The sequence below is a fragment of the Brachyhypopomus gauderio genome, chromosome 4 (genome assembly GCF_052324685.1).
Source record: "Brachyhypopomus gauderio isolate BG-103 chromosome 4, BGAUD_0.2, whole genome shotgun sequence".
In the NCBI taxonomy this organism is placed as follows: Eukaryota; Metazoa; Chordata; class Actinopteri; order Gymnotiformes; family Hypopomidae; genus Brachyhypopomus; species Brachyhypopomus gauderio.
The window spans coordinates 31,730,966-31,750,970 of NC_135214.1; the positions used below are offsets into that span (position 1 = coordinate 31,730,966).

Sequence of the window (20,005 nt, forward strand, 5' to 3'; positions counted from 1 at the left end):
TGCGCTATTCAGACGCTGCCGTGTGATACGTAAACGGAGCGTTGTGATTTGAACGCTCTTGATTTTCCACACAGTGCGTGATGTTTGAATGCATATGCAACACACATGCGTTGTGCACGTTTAAAACACCATCGGTGCTGCCGATTAAGTTGTACAGCGTCCAGTAGGTTTATTGCTGACTGCACAGGCCGATCAGCCCGTGTAGTACTGTAGCCTGTGGTTGGGCAGCAGTGCGGAAGGAGCCCAAACACATGCGGTGAAGACACGCTTGGTGGGGTAGAAGACCAAGTTAGGACTCGTTTCCTATATCGTTCATGTTCACACTGTATGTTGGCAATGCCTGGTACCGCGAGTAATATACTCAGAAATAACTGCGGCATGTACGAATATATTTTTGTTGTTGTTGCTTTAAACACTAGGTTGGTTAGCTAGTTAGCTAACTAAGTCATATCAAACTGCCTCGCAGAACTGGTAGCGACCGTAACAGGGTCACATGTTGACGATGGCTGATTGCTTTTTGCAAAAACACAGACTCAACGCATCAGTTCTCATTTTAGCGTAGCCACAACACAGCTCTGGATTTCCCAGAAGTACCGTTGGCACCAGAACCGTGGCGTACGAACTCAAGGAGTCACGGACAGCTAACTTCACAACTTTCTACTGGTAGTACGCGAGATGACGTCAAACATCTCAGCCGTTCTGGAGAGCTCTCTTCTCGTGGCACCGGTGACTGCTCTGGAGTTTCTTGGAGACGAATACCTTCTGACAGGTGAATTACTGTGTGTACGTCTTTTACAGATCTCAGGTGTGAGTATGTGTGTATTCATGTGTAAGAAAAACCCCTTTTTTTTGCCAGGTGATGGACCTGTCCTGTCCATCTTCTGTCTCCAATCTTCACCTGGACAGTGCACCTCGCTCAGTGTTCTCCATAACTACCGTATCCACGGGATACGCATTAAGCAACCACATAAATATGATGGTTGTGAAGAGGCAGACTTGGTAGTTTTTGGTGGGAAAGGTGTCCGTCTTATTAAAGTCCGGTCACATGGCCGTTGTTTGGAGGTGGCCGGCCCTCTCATGGAGCTCCAGGATTGGGTGCTGGATGTTTCTTGGTTGAGGGAAAATGCCCAGTTATTACTGGGTGTATCTCTTGCTCATAATGCTGTAGTGCTTCTAGAGCCGGAATCTGGAAACATCCTATCCTCCTGTTCATGCATGGACATATGCCTGCTATACTCTGCACTGCTGATTGGTCCAAGTTGGGAAACTTCAGTGCTGGTGGGAGGGACTGTCTTCAACCAGTTGGTGCTATGGAGACCAGTGGGGACCGGACTGAACGAGGAGGCTGAAGTTGAGAGACGTCTTCTGGGCCACAGTGGCGTGATCTTCAGCCTGTGCTACCTCCAGAGCTCAGGATGGCTAGCCTCTGCCTCAGATGACCGCAGCGTTCGTGTGTGGCGTGTCGGGCAACTGGGCGGAGACGGAGGGTGTGGAGAAGACGTCCCTACGTGCTTGCGCGTGCTCTATGGGCACCAGGCTCGGGTGTTCTGCGTCAGGCTCGCACCCGGGCGTGTGTTCAGTGGCGGGGAGGACGGGGCGTGCCTGCTGTGGGAGTGGGGGGCGGAGGGAAGAGTAGGGAGAACTTTTAAAGGTCATAGGGCAGGCGGAATCAGGGCACTGGCTCTCAGTAAGGGAGGTGCAGGAGGTGGAGGTGGATGGGTTGCTACGGGAGGAGCTGATGGAGGAATACGCGTCTGGAGACTGGCCGAAGGGAACGATCCGAAGAAAGATGGAAAAGAAGGAGAGACCCATGTCGATTTGAGGTTCACAGGGAGAGGGTGTCCTAAGGTGGTGCGTTTAGTGGGCGAGTGCGATTCCGTTCTCGTATGCACCGACCAGGGCGAAGTGTTTTTACATCAAGACGGATCATGGGAGCCGATCTGGAAAGGCGGTCTGGAATTCCAGTCATATTGTGTGATGGAAGTAGCAAGTGTGGGATTTCAGGATTCCAGTTCTGGTGCGAGAGTGTGGCTGTGTGCAGTGGGCAATCTTAGTGGAGGTATCTGGGTGTTTCCTCTGGGCCAGCCTAACTCAGGAGTGCTGCTGCAGACGGGTCAGGGGAAGATCCACTCTTTACAGTGGCTGGAAAAGTGGAGGGCAGCAGGTACAGGTTTGTGCCTCCTCGCATCTGGTTCCGAGGGGCTGGTTAATAGATGGGTGGTGGGGGTGGAGATGGAGGATGGCACGGGCCTGGTTCTGCAGGTGGAGAAGCTGCCGGCGTTCCTGCTGCCGCCCTGCGCCAAGCGTTGGCTCACCGCTGCGGTTGCGCTGCCACGCAGAAAGGGGGCGCTGTGGGTGTGCGGAGACCGCCGTGGCTCGTTGCTGCTCTACAGAGAGGAAGAGGGCGGCAGGGAGGGCGAAGGGGGAAGAGAGGGCCCAAAGAACGAGGAAGAAGGGATGGAGCGGAAGCTCGGGGAGGGAGAAGACAGAAGGAGCGCTCCACTCTCTCCTGTCAGTACGCTGTTTGGTGTCCATGGGAAACAAGGTGTGACTAGTGTGTGTGAGCGCCACGGAGTGTGTTACAGCACCGGCCGGGACGGATACGTACGGGTCCTGATGGTGAACGGAGACGCTTTGTACGTGCGCCGGGCTGTCCGTGCGTGCAGAGGGATGGAGTGGCTGGATAAGATCCTGTTGGTGGAGCCGCATGGGGACGATCGCCAAGCTGAAGGGGTGTTGGGGGATGGAGAAGAAAGGGAGGATGAAGCGAGTGAAGACGCAGAAGTGACGGAGGGGGGCGAGCGAGGGAGAGAGGGGGAGGGGAGGTGTGGCAGAAGTCCCCTTCGTAATGGCTGGCTTCCACTCTGTCCAGTTTGCTTTGTGGGATCCGTTGAGGCAGGAGACGCTGTTTTCTGTGGTGTGTGGAGGAGGACACAGGTCCTGGGCTCTTACCTCACACCCTCACACACGCGCGTCCGCCCACACACTCAGCCAAGGCACCCTGGTCTTCATCAAGCAAGGGGCTGTTATGGCATCTCGGTCCTTATCTTCCACGTCAGGTGACGTAGGAGGACACACCCTAAGGGAGGGGCTTCATGGCCGTGGTCTGGGGTGCATTCGCCATCTTGGCAGTGTTTCCAGGGACGGGGTTTCATCTAATGTGTGGGAGGTGCTTGTTACCGGTGGTGAGGATACCACAGTGACCGTTCTTGCAATCGAACCCGAGCAGGGTGCGGTGAAAGTGCTTGCTGTTATCACTGACCACATCTCGAACGTGCGGACACTGGCCTCAGTCAGAAGAGCAGCCCAGGACAAAGGAAAGAGTGACGGGCAGACAGATACATCCAGATCCTTCTCAGCCATGCTGTTTTCTGCTGGGGGGCGGGCCCAGCTGCAGTGCTACCGGCTCCTAATTGGTTGGGATGAGAAGTTGATCGCTCCCACCTGTCAGGTGACTCAAATTGCTGGTCACCGATTGGACGAGCACTGGGAGAGAAGACGAAATCGACATAAAACTGTGAAAATGAACCCTGAGACGAGGTGTGTTTGTTTTTATAAATATATCAATCATTCAACAGTTAACATTAATATCAGGTGAAATATTTCTCTCTTTGCAAGTTTTGCATGTTGATTTGAACTTTTGAATGAATGTTAGCATTCCTGGAATTTGCTGTATTATCTGAAATGACCCACTAGGGGGCATGTTAACATTATGAGTAGGTTGTGAGACTCCTTGTCTCACCCAGAGCTTAACCCATCAGTGTGTGAACGGGGCAGTTCTGTTAATGGCACTGTTGTACTGATTTGCAGGTACATGTCAATGGCAGTAGTGCATGATGGCGTAGAGGAAATCCTTCTGGCACTTGCCTGCAGTGATGGAGCGTTAAGGTGTGTTTCTGTGTACGTGCGTTAATGTAAAACAGTAAAACGCCATAACATAAAAGCCAGTGTAACAGTGAAACCAGTTAAATTACACATTTCATTACACATGATTTCATTGTTCCATTTGAGGATGACACACACACACACACACACACACACAATATTATACCCTTTTTTCTCTCAGGCTTTTCACAGTGAGGGAGGACTGCAGGAAGATTGAAGTGCTGTGGGAGACTTATCATCACCAGCGGTGTGTGCTCAGTGTCGCCACCTATAGCCTGGAGGATGCACAGGGCCAGAGGTAAGGCAGTAATGTTGGAGCCCATGGCTAGCTGTGTTTTTTTTTTTTTTTTGGGGGGGGGGGGGGGGGGGGTGTCCTTTTTGACCTCTAGGTGACTTTCTCTGTCTCTCTCTCTCTCCCCTTTGTACCCTCCACAGGCATGTGGTGGTGTTCAGTGGGGCTACAGATGGCGCTGTAGCGCTGTGGGATATGACGGCAGCACTGAACAGTAAATCCAAGGACAGCTGCCACTGTGAGTCAGTGATCTACAGCTGCGTCCGCAAAATCCTACGCAGTATGACCACTGGTCTGGGGTCAGCTTTATATGCACATTTGTATATTTTGGGATATGAAAGGCATACGGTGGCTTCCCATCAACACTTTTGAGGGGTTATGTATCTGGATCCATAAACCAAGATAAATGGAATATCGTGAAATTCAAATTTAAGTTCTGGCTCAATTAAACTAATTTGGTTTCATTCTTCTTACTGTGGCCTTTAGCCCTGATATGGATTGGATATTTTTGCCACAGTTTCACATTTTATAACCCTAAGGATTATTTTTGTGAGTCACAGTGTAGTTAACTGTAGATAAAAGTTAAAATAAAAGTTTTTATTTTGAAGCATTTCTACTGGCCTTTTTAAAGAGATGCTTGCTTCCTGACATTTCTGTCAGGTTGTGTGTGTCTTAAAGTTTATATTCACAGAAACTCAGATTTCATGTACAGTAGTCTGTAAATGGACTTTAAAAGGTTTCTGTTTTTGGCTCAGTACTTGAGCATGTTGGATCTAAACCGAGACTGTGGGGTCAAAGTGACAAAACACACTTTCACACTTGAGCCATACGTGAACATTTCAGAAGAATACGTAGCTGCTCTGTGTACTGCATGGTTGTTTCGTAGCCAGCTGTGCAGCAACATCCTTGAACTATAGACAAGAGAGCAAACAAGGTCTAGAGATTGTGGAAGTGCCCCTCTCCTGGGCAACACAGCAGCTTGTACATGAACGCAGGTGGGACAGTTGACTGGCTCTGTTGTTTGGTCCACATCACACCACACGTCTCAACACACACACTCATCTTGCAGCAGACACTCCCTGCTTCATTGCATTAAGACTGACATTCTCCATTTTGAACCCAATATGCTCTGTTGCATTTCAATTCCAGCATTTCACTGCTGTTTTTGTCAGGTTACGTAGCTGAAGTGTGTGTGTGTGTGTGTGTGTGTGTGTGTGTGTGTGTGTGTGTGTGTGTGTGTGTGTGTGTGTGTGTGTGTGTGTGTTTGTGTTTGTGTTTGTGTCCGTGTCCAGGTCCATCTGTCCCAAGCTCCTCTCTCCAAATCCATCAGGGTGGAGTGAACACCATGGTCCTATCAAAATATCCAGACGGGTTAGAAAGACCCACTGAAGATGTCATCACTTTGGCAAGCGGTGGGGATGATGGACAGTTGTATGTCATGAAGATCAGACTTCGATTACATCATCCGGAATCAGGAGGCATGTTTCCACAGCTGCTCTCTCATTGGTCGGTACCATTAGCACACTCTGCTCCCCTGACTACCCTTGGTGTTCTAAGTCCTGGACGGCTGGTGTCTGTCTCCCCAGACCAGCGTGTGTGTGTGTGGCGCTTATTTGATCAAGGAATTCAACACCAGGGGACGATGTTCTCACACGTTGCAGATGCTGCCGGATTGTGGGTGTGGCGGAGGGAGGGCGTGGCCTATGTGGTGATTTGTGGGCAGGGCTTACAGCTTGTCAAGGTTATAGAACATGAAAAAGAAGAAAGCAAAGAAATAAGAATGGAGCTAGAAGGTGGAAGGTGATGTTTGCACACTATTTCATCTGATCAATCTGCAAAACAGTCCGAATTTAATTTGACAAAATTGTATGTAAAATTTTAGCAATTAAAAATAAATTTATATTTTAATGAATTATCTCTTTAAATGTTTTTGGACTACTCAGAATTTTTGTGTTCACACATTTAGAGGACTTGTAGATTAGATCAGAAGATCTGTGTTTTGACCTGTGGACTTCAGTATGTGTGCATATTTGTATGATGATACACATAGACATGTTTGTCTTTGTGCATGCATGTATGAGTGTGTGTGGTTGGTAGGGGTGAGAATCAGGGGGTGAGCATTAATATTTCACTCTCCTATCAGATTTCCTTTTGTTCATGTTCTTGCTGCCATACACTCTAATCGGCACATGACGGAATGAAAGAGAGAAGTGAAAGAGGAGGATAAAGTATTCAGTCCTTTGAATCGGCTGGAAAACACACACATGCAGGGCGCTGGTGCACACAGATGGAGGGTTTCGTCTGTCAGCTGAATGCTACGTAGTAATGGAAAACTCTCAAAAATTATACTAATTTATGGTAAAAGGACGGGATTGAGAATTTCCGAAAGTATTGAAGATGAAGATGAACAGGCTGTGATCATCCAGGACTGTAGAGCGGAGAAGAGTTGTCAGACGTTACCGGTATGTTTGGGTTTTGTGTTCTTTTTCCCAGGTGTTTTGAAGCTCTGAACTTCTGTGTTACTTCTGTGTACCTTTGTATGAATCATGTAAATATTATGATCCTATTGTCTTGTGCTACAGTAGTGTACATGGGTGGATGAAGTGATGTGGAAGGAAGGATGTCGTATTTCAAAGCTTTGAAAAAAGAGTCTATAGGAAGAGATGAACGTGAGAGAACACACGAACTGAAGCGAAACATGGGTAAAAACATCCCCCCTGGCAGCCGTGTCGCAGAGGTAATGACCCACTCCCACACATACACCCAGATAAATAAATACACTTACATAGTGCTTAAAATTATGCACACTTCTGCACCTCCATATACACTGATCACTGTAAGACTGAGTCATGTGATTTCACCCAATAGGTTGGTGGTAGGCTCTTGCCAAAAGAGAGACTGCCTCTTCTTGGCAGTTCACGGACTAAGGCTACAGGTATGTGCAATCGTGTTTTAAAATCTTTCTAAAGTAATACATTATTGTAACTGACCATTATTGTCTGAATAAGTATCATTTGACCATGCTGTAATGCTTGTGAATGGTTATTCTAATACTCACAGGTGGATTTAACAGTAAAGATAAGTGTTAGGCTGCTTCATAGGCCGGTTTAAATATCCGATTTCTGATGTTCTGCTGATGGGTCTCTCAAGAACAGATGTTTTAAGATCATCTTTGTCCTTTGAACACGGACACTCAAACTCATTTTTTGTGTGTTTTGTGGGCACACATTTCTTTATATGTTTGTAGTTGCGTGTGAATTCTTATGTCTAAACTTCCATTTTCATTCCTCTTTCATGTTTTTCTCCACATCCTGCAGAGAGATTGGTCGTGCAGCGCCCTCCTCAGGCCTGGAGGAAGAAACGTGTTCACCCTCCCATCTCTGCTGCTCCCTCAGACACTGTTGCACCCTGGGAAGGTTCTTTCAACTCAGAATCCTCCTTCATCATCATTCCCAGCCCTCCTCCTCCTCCTCCTCGAACCCCTTTACCAATTATGTCAATTGATCCCCTCTCCCTTCGACCTCAGCCAATCAAAGCCACACAACCTGAGAATGGGCAGAATATTCGAGCGAAACGCCGGCCCCTCCCCCCAAGGCGTCCCATAAGACCTCCATGTTTGCCTCCACTGCGGCAAATCACAAATCTGAGCTTCACCAGAAGCTTCACGTTTTCTTTTTTTGAGCTGCCACACCATCAGTCTGCACGAAGTCAAGCAGAGCGACTGCGAAATGTCGCCGTGCTGCTGAGGCAGATCAAGTACTGAGTGGAACACTTCATTAGAGTCAGCAGATGATCAGAAAACTGCACCAATCTTAAACTAGACATGCTAATTAGGCTCTCATTACAGCTCATTACTAATCTTGTTTGTTTTTTATTTTTTTGCATTTTAAACACTAGTTTGTTTTTAGTTAAACTAGTTAAAGTTTATAGTTCTTTCCCATGAAGTCACATAATCAATCAATCAATCAATCATACTATGTACATAACTGTACATTTGGAAGACAAAATCACCATGTGGCCATTAGGGGGCGCTATGATGATCCTCTGCCGTACTGCCAGAACCAGTTCTCACCCATAAATGCAGAGCTGGCTTCAGATGATGGCAAGTTAGTGGGTCCTGAAAGCGCAGTTTGTTTTGTAATGGTCACCAAAGAGGTGTGAGCAGAGATGGTCAGCGTGTGGAGAACAGTTGAAGTCCCCGGTCAGGAAAGAATGAACACAATAGCACTTTTTTAGTACTCGTGTATCAAATATATCCAACAAATAATCCTACAAAAACATAGAACTATTACTAATATACTTGTTACTAATACACATGTTGTTGTTGACACAGAGCTAGTCATAAGTACACTATCATGTTGTCTAAACTGCTTTTGACTGGAACATATTTAAAATTTAGGCCTGCCTGACAAACTCAAAGTCTTCAGAGGTATTAAAGAAAGTTGCAGTTTCCTTTTATTTGAAGTTCATCCTGAGCTCATCTAAGCACTCCGTACTGACGTTTGCTTTCCTGTCCTGATATCATCATCTTTTTCAGGAGTAGGAGTGCGTGCTTAGAAGTGTGGGAGTAATTTTGGGTAATTGAGAACAACAAATGTGGTCGTCTTTTGTTTGTAATAGTTTTATTGTTTCTCTTCTACTGTTAAAGGGAGTGTGCAGCCTGGATTTTGTGCAGGAGGTGAAATAATTACATGGGGTCGTGGGTTCGATTCCCAGACCTGAGGCCATGACTGAGGTGCCCTTGAGCAAGGCACCTAACCCCAACTGCTCCCCGGGCGCCGGGCTAGGGCTGCTCACCGCTCTGGGCATGTGTGATCCACAGCCCCCTAATAATCAACTAGTGTGTGTGTGTGTGTGTTCTAACTGCACAGATGGGTTAAAAGCGGAGGACAAATTTCGATTGCTGTGTAAAAATCACAATTGACAAAATACGGCACATTTATTTATTTTATCATTTAATGACATGTGATGGCAAGGTAAGATGCATTTTATTTAACTATGATGCCACATACATTAGTCCATAAGTTTTAACCTGTTCTCTGTTTAATATGCTTGTCTGTGGATCTTTTCCTGTTTCTTGTGCTCTGTGGCTCACATCTGCTGATAATGAGGCAAGGTGAGCTTTGGTATATTAGTGACCTTTGGCTGCAGGTACTCTCACATACACAGTATTAAAAATGCAATCTCAAGATCATCTTACTCCATTTATGTGTGGCTTCTATGTGTACCTTCGACTTTGAGAGATTTCACACAACATAGATTTAGAACAATGTTAAATAAAAATTTTTTTCCATTAATTAAAGAATACGTCACCACAGGCTTTGTTAGATAATAAAAGATGTAAACTGGTATAAATGTATGGAAAAGAATTATACATATTCTTATTTTCCAAAATAATAACAGCCTCCCACTGACCACAGGGTAAGTGGAACCTACTTGCTTAACTTAAAATATCAAATAGCCTCTGTATAACCCAAAACGTAAAGGCTTGCGCTACTTCTGGTGGACAGAACAACAGCTAGCAATAATCCAGAACACATTAATCCGATTTCAAACTCATGTTCAGCTGAAATGACATAGGGAAATTTGTTCACAGTTCAGGTCTGGCGAAGATAACGTTACTGACTATTGCTAGGCACGAATTACCCTCAGGACTAACTGAAAATGTCCCCCACATAAACACTCAGATGCTAACGCTGAAAAATTCCACCCTTTGCTTGGCCAAAGTCTTCCAGTTTCACCAATGCTAAGTAGTACCGCACGTTCACACAGCAAACGGCGTCCAACAAAAACTATTTTCACTTCCGCTCACCCCATCCCTTTCTCTGTGGCATATTTTCTCTTTGGTAGAGTGTTCTTCCACCCCCTCTTCACAAGGCACTCTCTCCCTGTCCTGAGTTTGTTCATGTAAAATCAAGGAAAACACTATTGAGAATGGGATGCTAAAATACAACGTGAAGTTGTTCCTTTGTTGTGCAGTGTGGTTAGCTTCTGTGTGCAAAGGACATTTCAATAAAGGGAAAAAACATTTCATATTCACTCGAGCTGGTCCAGTTCACTGCAATCTCGAGCTTCACCATTTACGGTTGTGTGTGTGTCTGAGTGGAAGAAAAGGTTTTTTTCCAGCTAATCGGAGTTGTGAATTATTGTTAATTGTAAATTTCATTGTAAAGTTTATGAGAACCTTCTCTTCTTTCTGTAACATATTTCTGCTCCAGACAAACACCATATCTCTCGATCTTACATGTTACAACCAATCAGATATCACATATCTCACAGACAACCACACAACTGCCCTGTCCATCAATCCTGGGTGATCACCCTGCAATTTAACACCACTTTAACAGTGTTTGCATGTCTTCTTCTTCCTCTCATTTACAGATGGGAGACTTTCTATATTGGTTTCTGCTCTTTCTGTCATCTTGTCAACTTCATCTTTGGCTGTCTTGGCATTGATGTGGAGATGCAGCAGGAAACCTGTGTGTCAGAAGGACATGATGAGTTGGGTGTCATTGACATAGTAAGGGCAGGAGAATCCATGGGAGTGAGTGTGAAGAGAAGGCATCCAGTGTCTTGAGGGGACATTGCATGTTACGTGCTAACAACAGTCCTCTAGCTCTCGAACTGTCTCTAAGCGCTATTCTGTGAGCGCTCCTCTCTAAGTGCTCCTCTCTTAAGCTCTCCTTTCTTAAGTGCTCCTCTCTAAGTGCTCCTCTCTAAGTGCTCCTCTCTAAGCGCTCCTCTCTAAGTGCTCCTCTCTTAAGCGCTCCTCTCTAAGCGCTCCTCTCTAAAGCGCTCCTCTCTTAAGCTCTCCTTTCTTAAGTGCTTCTCTCTAAGCGCTCCTCTCTAAGCACTCCTCTCTAAGCGCTCCTCTCTTAAGCGCTCCTCTCTAAGCGCTCCTTTCTTAAGCGCTCCTTTCTTAAGCGCTCCTCTCTAAGCGGTCCTCTCTTAAGCATTCCTCTCTTAAGCACTCCTCTCTTTTCTCTTAAGCACTCCTCTCTTCTCTCTTAAGCACTTCTCTCTTAAGCACTCCTCTCTTAAGCGCTCCTCTCTTCAGCGCTCCTCTCTTCTCTCTTAAGCGCTCCTCTCTTAAGCACTCCTCTCTTCTCTCTTAAGCGCTCCCCTGTGGGGACCTCTCTTCCACTCCATCCCTCTCTCTACCCGTGGTCTTGCACACAGGTGTGCCAGACTGAGGCCTTGTCAGACTGGCTCAGTGCGTTCCATCAGTCTCTCAGTTTGTGAAACGAAGCACAATGCCATCAGTTGGCCGGTTCTCAGCCTCGGGGACTATATGTGAGGACACGCGATCACCTTCTGTTTCAGCCCTGTGCTGCTTCAGTGGTTCCAGTGCATGAAGGGCCCTAAGCACAGATCTCCCGGAGGGACCTGCTGACGTTCGGGGTGACTGACACGCCACTTATAGATCATTTACTCTCTACCAACATAAGCCCCCTGGCTCCTCATAAACCCTGGAGGGGAGAGACGGAGAGGGAAAGAGAGAGGTGTGTCCATCTTTCTTTCTTGTTACCTAAAGGAAGACAGACAAACATGAGTTTCTGTTGTTTATTTTGCTTATCTGTCCCATGTGTATTTATTGGTAATTAATTTTCCATCAGTTAGCATAAACACAAACCAAACAACTCCACATTAAAGTTAAAGGAGAATTACATATATCTCACTCTCTCTCTCACATACACACACACACCAAAGATTATGAGAGCTCCATGAGCAACAAAGGGAGTCTTAGGAGCACAATGACAGGGAGAGACCAGATTCACAAGAATGTGAGGAGAAATTGAATCTGTTACTGTAGATCTTGAAGCACTGTGTTAAACCTTTGATATATTTTTAGATTCTTAAAATTGTTGTGGGCAGAGACTGCCGTTATAGTTAAAGTGGTTAAGGCTCTGGTCTGTTGTTAGAGCTGTTACTCTATCATCATCTTCTCAGACTGCTGTTTAAAGGTCTGATGTTTCTGGAAGAGCAGTCCAGCCATTTTACACAGCGCATGACCATGCATGGGGTCAGGTGACCTGTTACCATGGTGTGGTCACTCCGGCTTGATGGATAACTTTGTTTTGTCTTGGTGGATCCATTAAACAATTGATTCCTGCAAGCAATTCTCCATTCCAAATGTGACCAGGTCTGAGTGCCTGTGTCTCTCACTCTTTCTTTGTCTCTCTTTCTCTCTTTTTCTCTCATCATGGTAGCAGTATCAAATAGATATTGAGTATACAGCAGTAATATAACTGCTACCAGTATTAGAAATAACAATAATATAATAGCAATAACAATACTTCTAATAACACTATTAAGAACACATGCTGAAAGAGATAATAGTTATTGATTAGAAAGGACAATTTCTTTAGTGACGTTGCAACACACTAATTATTCTTGTAATAAGAAAATGCTGTGCTGTAGCTGATTTTACATGGTGGAGCCCATTAAAAAGCCTAGTGATTTTTATATACACACCACAGGTGCACGTACACACACACACACACACACACACACACACACACACACACACACAGCAGTTGGCTTTAATTAGAGTACTGGTAATGAGTTAATGCTATGTTTCCAGCTTTATACTGAGCTGTAATAAGCACAGTGTTGACTATGCACAGCAGGTGTGTATACACACACACACACACACACTGTAATGGTGTCTGTGGGTCTGTGATGGTGGGGGTACATGGTATCACAGAGTCCATGAAAAACTGTCCATATCTGCAAATAAAAGAAATAATATATAGTACATATTGAATCAAATAAATGTTCTTTATAATTTACTGAAAGGCAGGACAGATACTTCTGGAGTCATTTTGAATTTTTCGTTTATTTTTAGATATCTTAAAATACACTATATTGCCAAAAGTATTCGCTCACCTTCCTTGACTCACATATGAGCTTAAGTGACATCCCATTCCTAATATGACGTTGATCCACCCTTTGCATCTAGAACAGCTTCATCTCTTCAGGGAAGGCTGTCCACAAGGTCCACAAGGTTTAGGAGTGTGTTTATGGGGATTTTTGACCATTCTTCCAGAACCGCATTGGTGAGGTCACATACTGATATTGGATGATAAGGACTGGCTCTCAGTCTCCGCTCTAATTAATCCCAAAGGTGTTATATCGGGTTGAGGTGCAGGCCAGTCAAGTTCATCCACACCAGACTCTGCCATGTCTTTATGGATCTTGCTTTGTGCACTGGTGCACAGTCATGTTGGAAGAGGAAGGGGCCAGCTCCAAACTGTTCCCACAAAGTTGTAAGCATGGAATTGTCCAAAATGTCTTGGTATGCTGAAGCATTCAGAGTTCCTTTCACTGGAACTAAGGGGCCAAGCCCAGCTCCTGAAAAACCCCACACCATAATGCCCCCTCCACCAAACTTTACACTTGGCACAATGCAGTCAGACAAGTACCGTTCTCCTGGCAACCGCCAAACCCAATACTCATCCATCAAATTTCCAGATGGAGAAGTGCAATTCGTCACTCCAGAGAACACGTCTCCACTGCACTAGAGTCCAGTGGCGGCGTGCTTTACACCACTGCATCTGTCACTTTGCATTGCACTTGATGTATGGCTTGGATACAGCTGCTTGGCCATGGAAACCAATTCCATGAAACTCTCTGCAGACTGTATGTGAGCTAATTGGAAGGCCACATGAAGTTTGGATGTCTGTAGTGACTGACTCTGCAGAAAGTTGCCGCACTATGCGTTTCAGCACCTGGTGACCCCACTCCGTCAGTTTACATGGAGTTACATGAGATCCTGTCATTGCCAAACACTTCAATTTTCTTATAATACAGCTGACAGTTGACTGTAGGATAGTCAGTTGACTGTAGTTGGGCTCCTGAGAGCTCCTGATTCTGATAATTTGGATGGGTGAGCGAATATTTATGGCAATATAGTGTATATTTAAGAAATCACAAATCAATAATCTGGTTTATCACTAGTCAGAAACAAAGTGGCTGTATCTCTAATTTGCTTTGACTAACTATAAACTATAACTATAAAACTATAAAAGATATCCAAAATTCTGGCCCAAATAGTGTTAAAGTATTGTATTAATATTAAACTACAGATATCTTGATGTGAAGCTTGTGTACAATTCAACTGCAAACGTAATGTCATTCTCCGTCAGAATGTCAGACATCTTAAATTAGCATTAGATTTATATATGAATGTATTAATGCTTCTCTTTGTAGCACTTGAGGACACATGCATAGAACTCATCCAGTCACAGGAACTGGTTGGATGAATGCACCTCTATTGGTTGGATGAATACACCTGTACTGAGTACACCAGTATTTGTTGGATGAATACACCTGCTTTGGTTGGATGAATACACCTGTATTGAATACACCTGTATTGGTTGGATAAATACACTTTTATTGGTTGGTTGAATAAACCTGTATTGGTTGGATGAATACACCTGTATTGGTTGGATGAATGCAAAGGTGAACTATGCTCTTTCAGCAGCACTGGCTCTGTTGTACTTTTGAATTGGTTTTGAGCTCCCAGTTAAAGTAGGGGTGGGTGTGTGTTTGTTTGCTTGTGTGCTGGAGAGTCCTGCCTGCTGCAAGTCTTTACTGCAGTTTCCGTGGCAACTACCTAGCCCCTTGTCACTATGGTACATCCCAGGCGATGTGCAGTTACCATGGTAACCCCCCATCCCAACATGTCAAGCTAATGTGATGACTTGTATCCCCTCACCCAATGGACACATGGAGACAGTGTGTGTGTGTGTGTGTGTGTGTGTGTGTGTGTGTGTGTGTGTGTTGGGGGTGGGGGGGGGAGTGTACAAGCATGTACAAGCTATAATCCACATAAGCTGTTTGTTTTAACATATTTAAACGTTAAACGTTTATATACTGTTTGTTTTAACACATTTAAAGGAGCAATGGGACATTGGAGGAGCCCGTCTGCGATTCACAGATGTGGCCCACACTGAGCTTACGACACGCAGATTAACACACTGCTGAATTTATTCACTTGTGCGGTTATGAGAAGATCAGCTCAAAACCAACTCATGACATAGTAGGCAGTGTACTGTAGATATAATTATGAGTATATGAAATTAGGTCATTTGGAAAACGTCCAATGGTAAAGGTTTACCAGCCCTGATGATGATGATTATGATGATGATGGGCCTAAAAACGCTAGTTCACGGGAGTAATGATTGATAGATCTTTGACTAAACCCTTGAAAACACAAAAATCCTGGGAAAGAAAGCGAGTGAAAGCAAGGGAGACTTTACTGCTAAATTACCTTGGCAAAGAAAAAGTGTGTGTGTGTGTGTGTTTTTGAGAGACCAAAAGAATGTTAATCCAGATTCTTTACCTCTGAGTTTTTTCCCCCACCATCTCTCTCTCTCTCTCTCTCTCTCTCTCTCTCTCTCTCTCTCTCTCTCTCTCTCTCTCTCTCTCTCTCTCGTGTGTGTGTGTGTGTGTGTGTGTGTGTGTGTGTGTGTGTGTGTGTGTGTGTGTGTGTGTGTGTGTGTGTGTGCTTTATGAAGAGAGTTGAAGTCTCATGTACAAAGCCCTAAACAACCAATCACAGGGCCATAAGCTGAAACTGATCCACTCACAAACTTCAAAGACATCTACCAAGATCCGGTGGTTGGCGATTATTGTTCATACATTCACGCGTTTAGTTTGTGTTTCATGTATGTTCATTTTGTCTTTTTTGGTATGTTTTGTTATCTTGTTTCATTTGTGTGATTTTCTGTCATGATGTTTAGGAGTATGTGATATTTTTTTTACTTATGTAGACATAAGCTAATTAGATTTCGGAAAATCTAAGTAAGTAGCAGTAAGACGTTTTTGCATTACAGATCATCATTTTTGCATTACATCATTATTATTTCTGAATGTTAAAATTGGATAGATTTTCTGATTTTCTGTGTCTCTGTCCTTCTCTCTCTGTCTCTCCACATCTTACCCCCAAGTAACCACCCACACGTTCTCACTATGTCACTATGTGTGCTGCAAGTTGATTAGGCCAGTAATTAGGTCTTGTGTGTGTGTGTGTGTGTGTGTGTGTGTGTGTGTGTGTGTATTCTAAGCAGTTCTATATTGAGTCATTTTAAGCTCCCACTTCTTTTGACTCTCAGGATGCCTTCATGAATATTCAAAACCCTAATAAAGATGAAAGTCTAACTGAACTGTGCACAGTATAGTGAAGCTATGAATCACTGATTCTTTTCATTTACTTTATTTTATGATAGACATTTTCTTTCTTGTAGGTAGAAGAAAGGGACACAAAACAGCAAGACAGCAGATTTGCTGTTTTATACAGTCCCTGACATAAGTTCTGTCACTTATCCATGTTGTGTAAACAAAAGCTTATAACCTCACTTTAAATTCATCGATTGGTTTTAGAAATGAAATAATATGAAAGCTGAAACCCTCCCACATGAGATTTAATTTACGAAAATAAATTTGCTTTACTGCAGAAATATTGGTCAGATTTTGGCGAGACAAAAGTTTTGTCGCCCACAGAAATTAAGGTAAGAATCATACAAATAATTCACTTCATATACAAATATATGCTTCATAACACTGGTGAATGACATTGTGGTGCTATTAGAGCCATATTTAATATTTTGTGTGACTTCCACAAGCTTGATGGACTGCATCCATGCGGTTCGACAATGATTCATACAATTTATTGATGACGTCATCAGGAATAGCAAAGAATGCAGTCTTACATGCCTCCCAGAGTTCATCAAAATTATTTGGTTTTGTCTTCCAAGCTTCCTCTTTCATCCTACCCCAAACATGCTCAATGATGTTCATGTCTGATGACTGGGCTGGCCAGTCCTGGAGCACCTTGATCTTCTTCGCCTTGAGGAACTTTGATGTAGAGAGGGATGTATGAGATGGAGCACCATCCTACTGCAAAATTTTACCCCTTTTATGATTGGGAATGTAAGATGTACTCCCGAGCAGTTGTCTTGTGGGATCTGCCGGACCTGGGCTTGTCAAAAACATCTCCAGTCTCCTCAAATCTTTTAATCAATTAGTGAGCACAGGTGAGGCTGTAAACTAGGATTGGGTGCATTATATGATTATATTATATTTATTTCATAAATTAAATCTTATTTTGGAGGGTTTCAGCTTTCATATGAGTAATTTCTAAAACCAATAGATGAATTTAAAGTCAGGTTATAAGCTATTGTTTCCACAACATGGATAAGCGACAGAACTTATGTCAGGGACTGTAGTTGTTTTAGAGTGTGTGTGTGTGTGTGTGTGTGTGTGTGTGTGTGTGTTGCTCTGCTGCAGGGTGACGCACCACAGGATTTAGCTAGTTTATTGATTAGCCCCAAAGATTCAAATAAACTGTCTGCCACACGCTTTAAGGTAAAAGCACACACATAAACAACCAGTTTCATTTCATTTAAACATTTCTGTTTAATGATAACAGATGGGTAAATGTGAAGGACTAATTTCGACTGGTGGTAAAATCACAATCGACAAATATGGCACATTGTATGTCAAATGCATAGAGGAGGAAATATTGACCCTGTACTGGAATAAAGACTATGTACAGAGAGAATAAAGACAATGAGAATAAAACACTCACTTAAACTGAGGTTTTGGGGCAGGATGTACCCTGGTTAATCTTAAGAAAGGTCAAGTTTAAGTGTGCACCAAAGGTGCATTAGAAAGGTCAGGTTTAAGTGTTCACTAAAGGTGCATTAGAACACTTTATAGCGCTGTGGACTAAAGTCTAATACACAGCCATGTGCGGGAGGGGTGAGGATCTGAGTGATGAAGAGCAGAACTGCCCCAGTCCTGGGCAACACAGCAGAATGAGGAACAGAGACTTGATCCAGCTGAAGTATAGGTGTGCTGTTCTAGGTCCCACTGTCCCCTGCTCCTCTGTCTCCATCCGTCATGGTGGAGTGAACACTATAGTCCTATAAAAAAAAAAGCAAGACCCATTGAACATATCGTCACTGTGGCTAGCGGCAGGTATGATGCGTAGTTGTATGTCATGAAGATCGGGCTTCTATTACATCATCCAGAATACTCTGCTCCCCAGGCCGCCCTTGGTTGCACTAAGTACCAAAAGGCTGGTGCCTCCCTAGACCAGTGTGTGCATGTGGCATGTATGTGGGGCAGACTTTCACCACCAGGGGGCGATGTTCTCACTGATGATGCTGGATTGTGAACTGTGAGTGTGGCAGAGGGAAGGTGCAGCCAAGGTGGTCTGTGAGCTTACAGCTTGTGAAGTTAATGGAACATAAGAAAGAAATGGGAACTGAAGAAACAAGGAGATATTCGAAAACCATTTCATCTGATGATGATCTCACTTGATATGGAGAATTGTCCAAGCAGAATCTAATGGAATAAATTTTATGTAAAGTCTTAACATTTGATTAGTGATCACCTGTGAATTGTAAAAGTTCTTGGACTATTCAGATTTTTTTTAAATGTATTTTTGTTGAATTTTGAGTTGTGGGCTGAGAGAGAGAGAGAGAGAGAGAGAGAGAGAGAGAGAGAGAGAGAGAGAGAGAGAGAGAGAGAGTGCTCTACTTTGCTGGACATTAATATTTCACTTGTGTATCACATTCTGTTTTGTTGCTGCCATACACTCTGTGAGGAGCACCCGATGAAATTGGTGCTGGTTAACTGAGTTAATGAACAGACACAGATGGAGAAGGTTTCCTCAGCTAAATGCTCCATGAACAGGAAATGGTCCTCTTGGACTGTGTAGAGTGAAGAACAGTCAAAATGTAAATGTATATATTAAAAGTTTTTAAGTCTGTGACACTCTACATTGTGTATTTGAGTCTTTTTTGTCTGACTTCAAGAATTAAGTTCTAAATACTGTGATCCGGTGTCCTGTGCTATAGTACAGTTTACTATAGTATATATTCCATTTTTCATCTGACCATAATAAACCAGTAATGTAATGCAATGTCATGTTTGTGAATGGTTATTCTAATACTCACAGGTGGATTTAACAGTAAAGATACCTGTGAGGCTTCTTCATAGGCCGGTTTAATTATCTGGTGATGGTCCTCAGGTGCAGTGTTTGAAGGATTTCAACCATCACCTTTGGGCGTAGACACTAAAACTCATCAAGAAACAACATGTGCACACACAAAACACGCTCACACAAACATGGACACAAAAAAAGTTATTATTTTATGTTATTATGAAAAGCTTCACGTTATAAGTAATAAACATGTTTTGTTTGTTTTATGTAGCGTAATGCTTGTATCTTCTTTACATTCTGCAGAGAGATCAGTCATCTCCACCTCCCTCAGACCTGGAAGACGATGCATGTTCTTCGTCCCATGTCTGCTGGTCTCTCAGACAACACTCCTTCCACTCAGGAAGCTCCTTCATCATCATTCCCAGCCTGGTGTGCTCATCATATTGTTTCAAAAGCTTTTGATTGATTGGTACCAGGAAGCCTAAATGAATTAAGCTGAACTCTCCCTCTCAAAGTCCTCAGAGTAGCAGTTCCCTTTCATCTCAAGCTCATCATGAGGTGTGGAAATGTACTGGTGTTTGCTTTCCTGTCCTGACATCATTTTTTCATGACCAGGAGTGAATGTTTAGAAGTGTGGGAGTAATTATGGGTAATGGAAAACACCAAATGTGGTTGTCTTTTGTTCATAATATTTAAATTGTTTTCTCTTCTGTTGGTAAAGACCACATCCAGGAAGTGTGTAGTCAGTATTTGTGAAGGAGTTGAAAAAATAACACAATACGTAATTGCACAAAACGATCAAGCTGGCAGTCAAATAACAAGAGGTTAGCCAGGGTTACATGATAACACAATTACCTGATAAAACATTTTAA

At 43.8% G+C, this 20,005-nt stretch overlaps 1 protein-coding gene and 1 long non-coding RNA gene across 7 annotated transcripts in view; one reads left to right on the forward strand and one right to left on the reverse strand.

Annotated features, from left to right (window-relative positions):
* Positions 1 to 12: 12 nt before the first annotated feature.
* wdr6 (WD repeat domain 6) lies at positions 13 to 10,902 on the forward strand. The gene is given in 10 exon segments (XM_077003939.1): positions 13 to 769; positions 857 to 2,822; positions 2,824 to 3,540; positions 3,811 to 3,888; positions 4,067 to 4,183; positions 4,321 to 4,415; positions 5,470 to 6,639; positions 6,760 to 6,914; positions 7,046 to 7,112; positions 7,495 to 10,902. Coding segments are annotated over 7 exon segments (3,579 nt in total). The 5' UTR covers positions 13 to 675; the 3' UTR covers positions 5,982 to 6,639; positions 6,760 to 6,914; positions 7,046 to 7,112; positions 7,495 to 10,902.
* Positions 10,903 to 17,586: 6,684 nt separating this feature from the next.
* The window catches only part of LOC143513027 (uncharacterized), a 26,531-nt gene continuing 24,112 nt past the window's right edge, over positions 17,587 to 20,005 (reverse strand). For 5 of the 6 annotated variants that reach the window (XR_013130567.1, XR_013130570.1, XR_013130568.1 and 2 more), the window contains 2 exons: positions 19,171 to 20,005; positions 17,587 to 18,108 (listed from right to left, as the gene is read on the reverse strand). The exon at positions 19,171 to 20,005 is cut by the window's right edge. This is a non-coding gene — a long non-coding RNA (uncharacterized LOC143513027). The remainder of the gene's footprint in view (positions 18,109 to 19,170) is intronic. The other variant, XR_013130571.1, reaches the window with a different exon arrangement.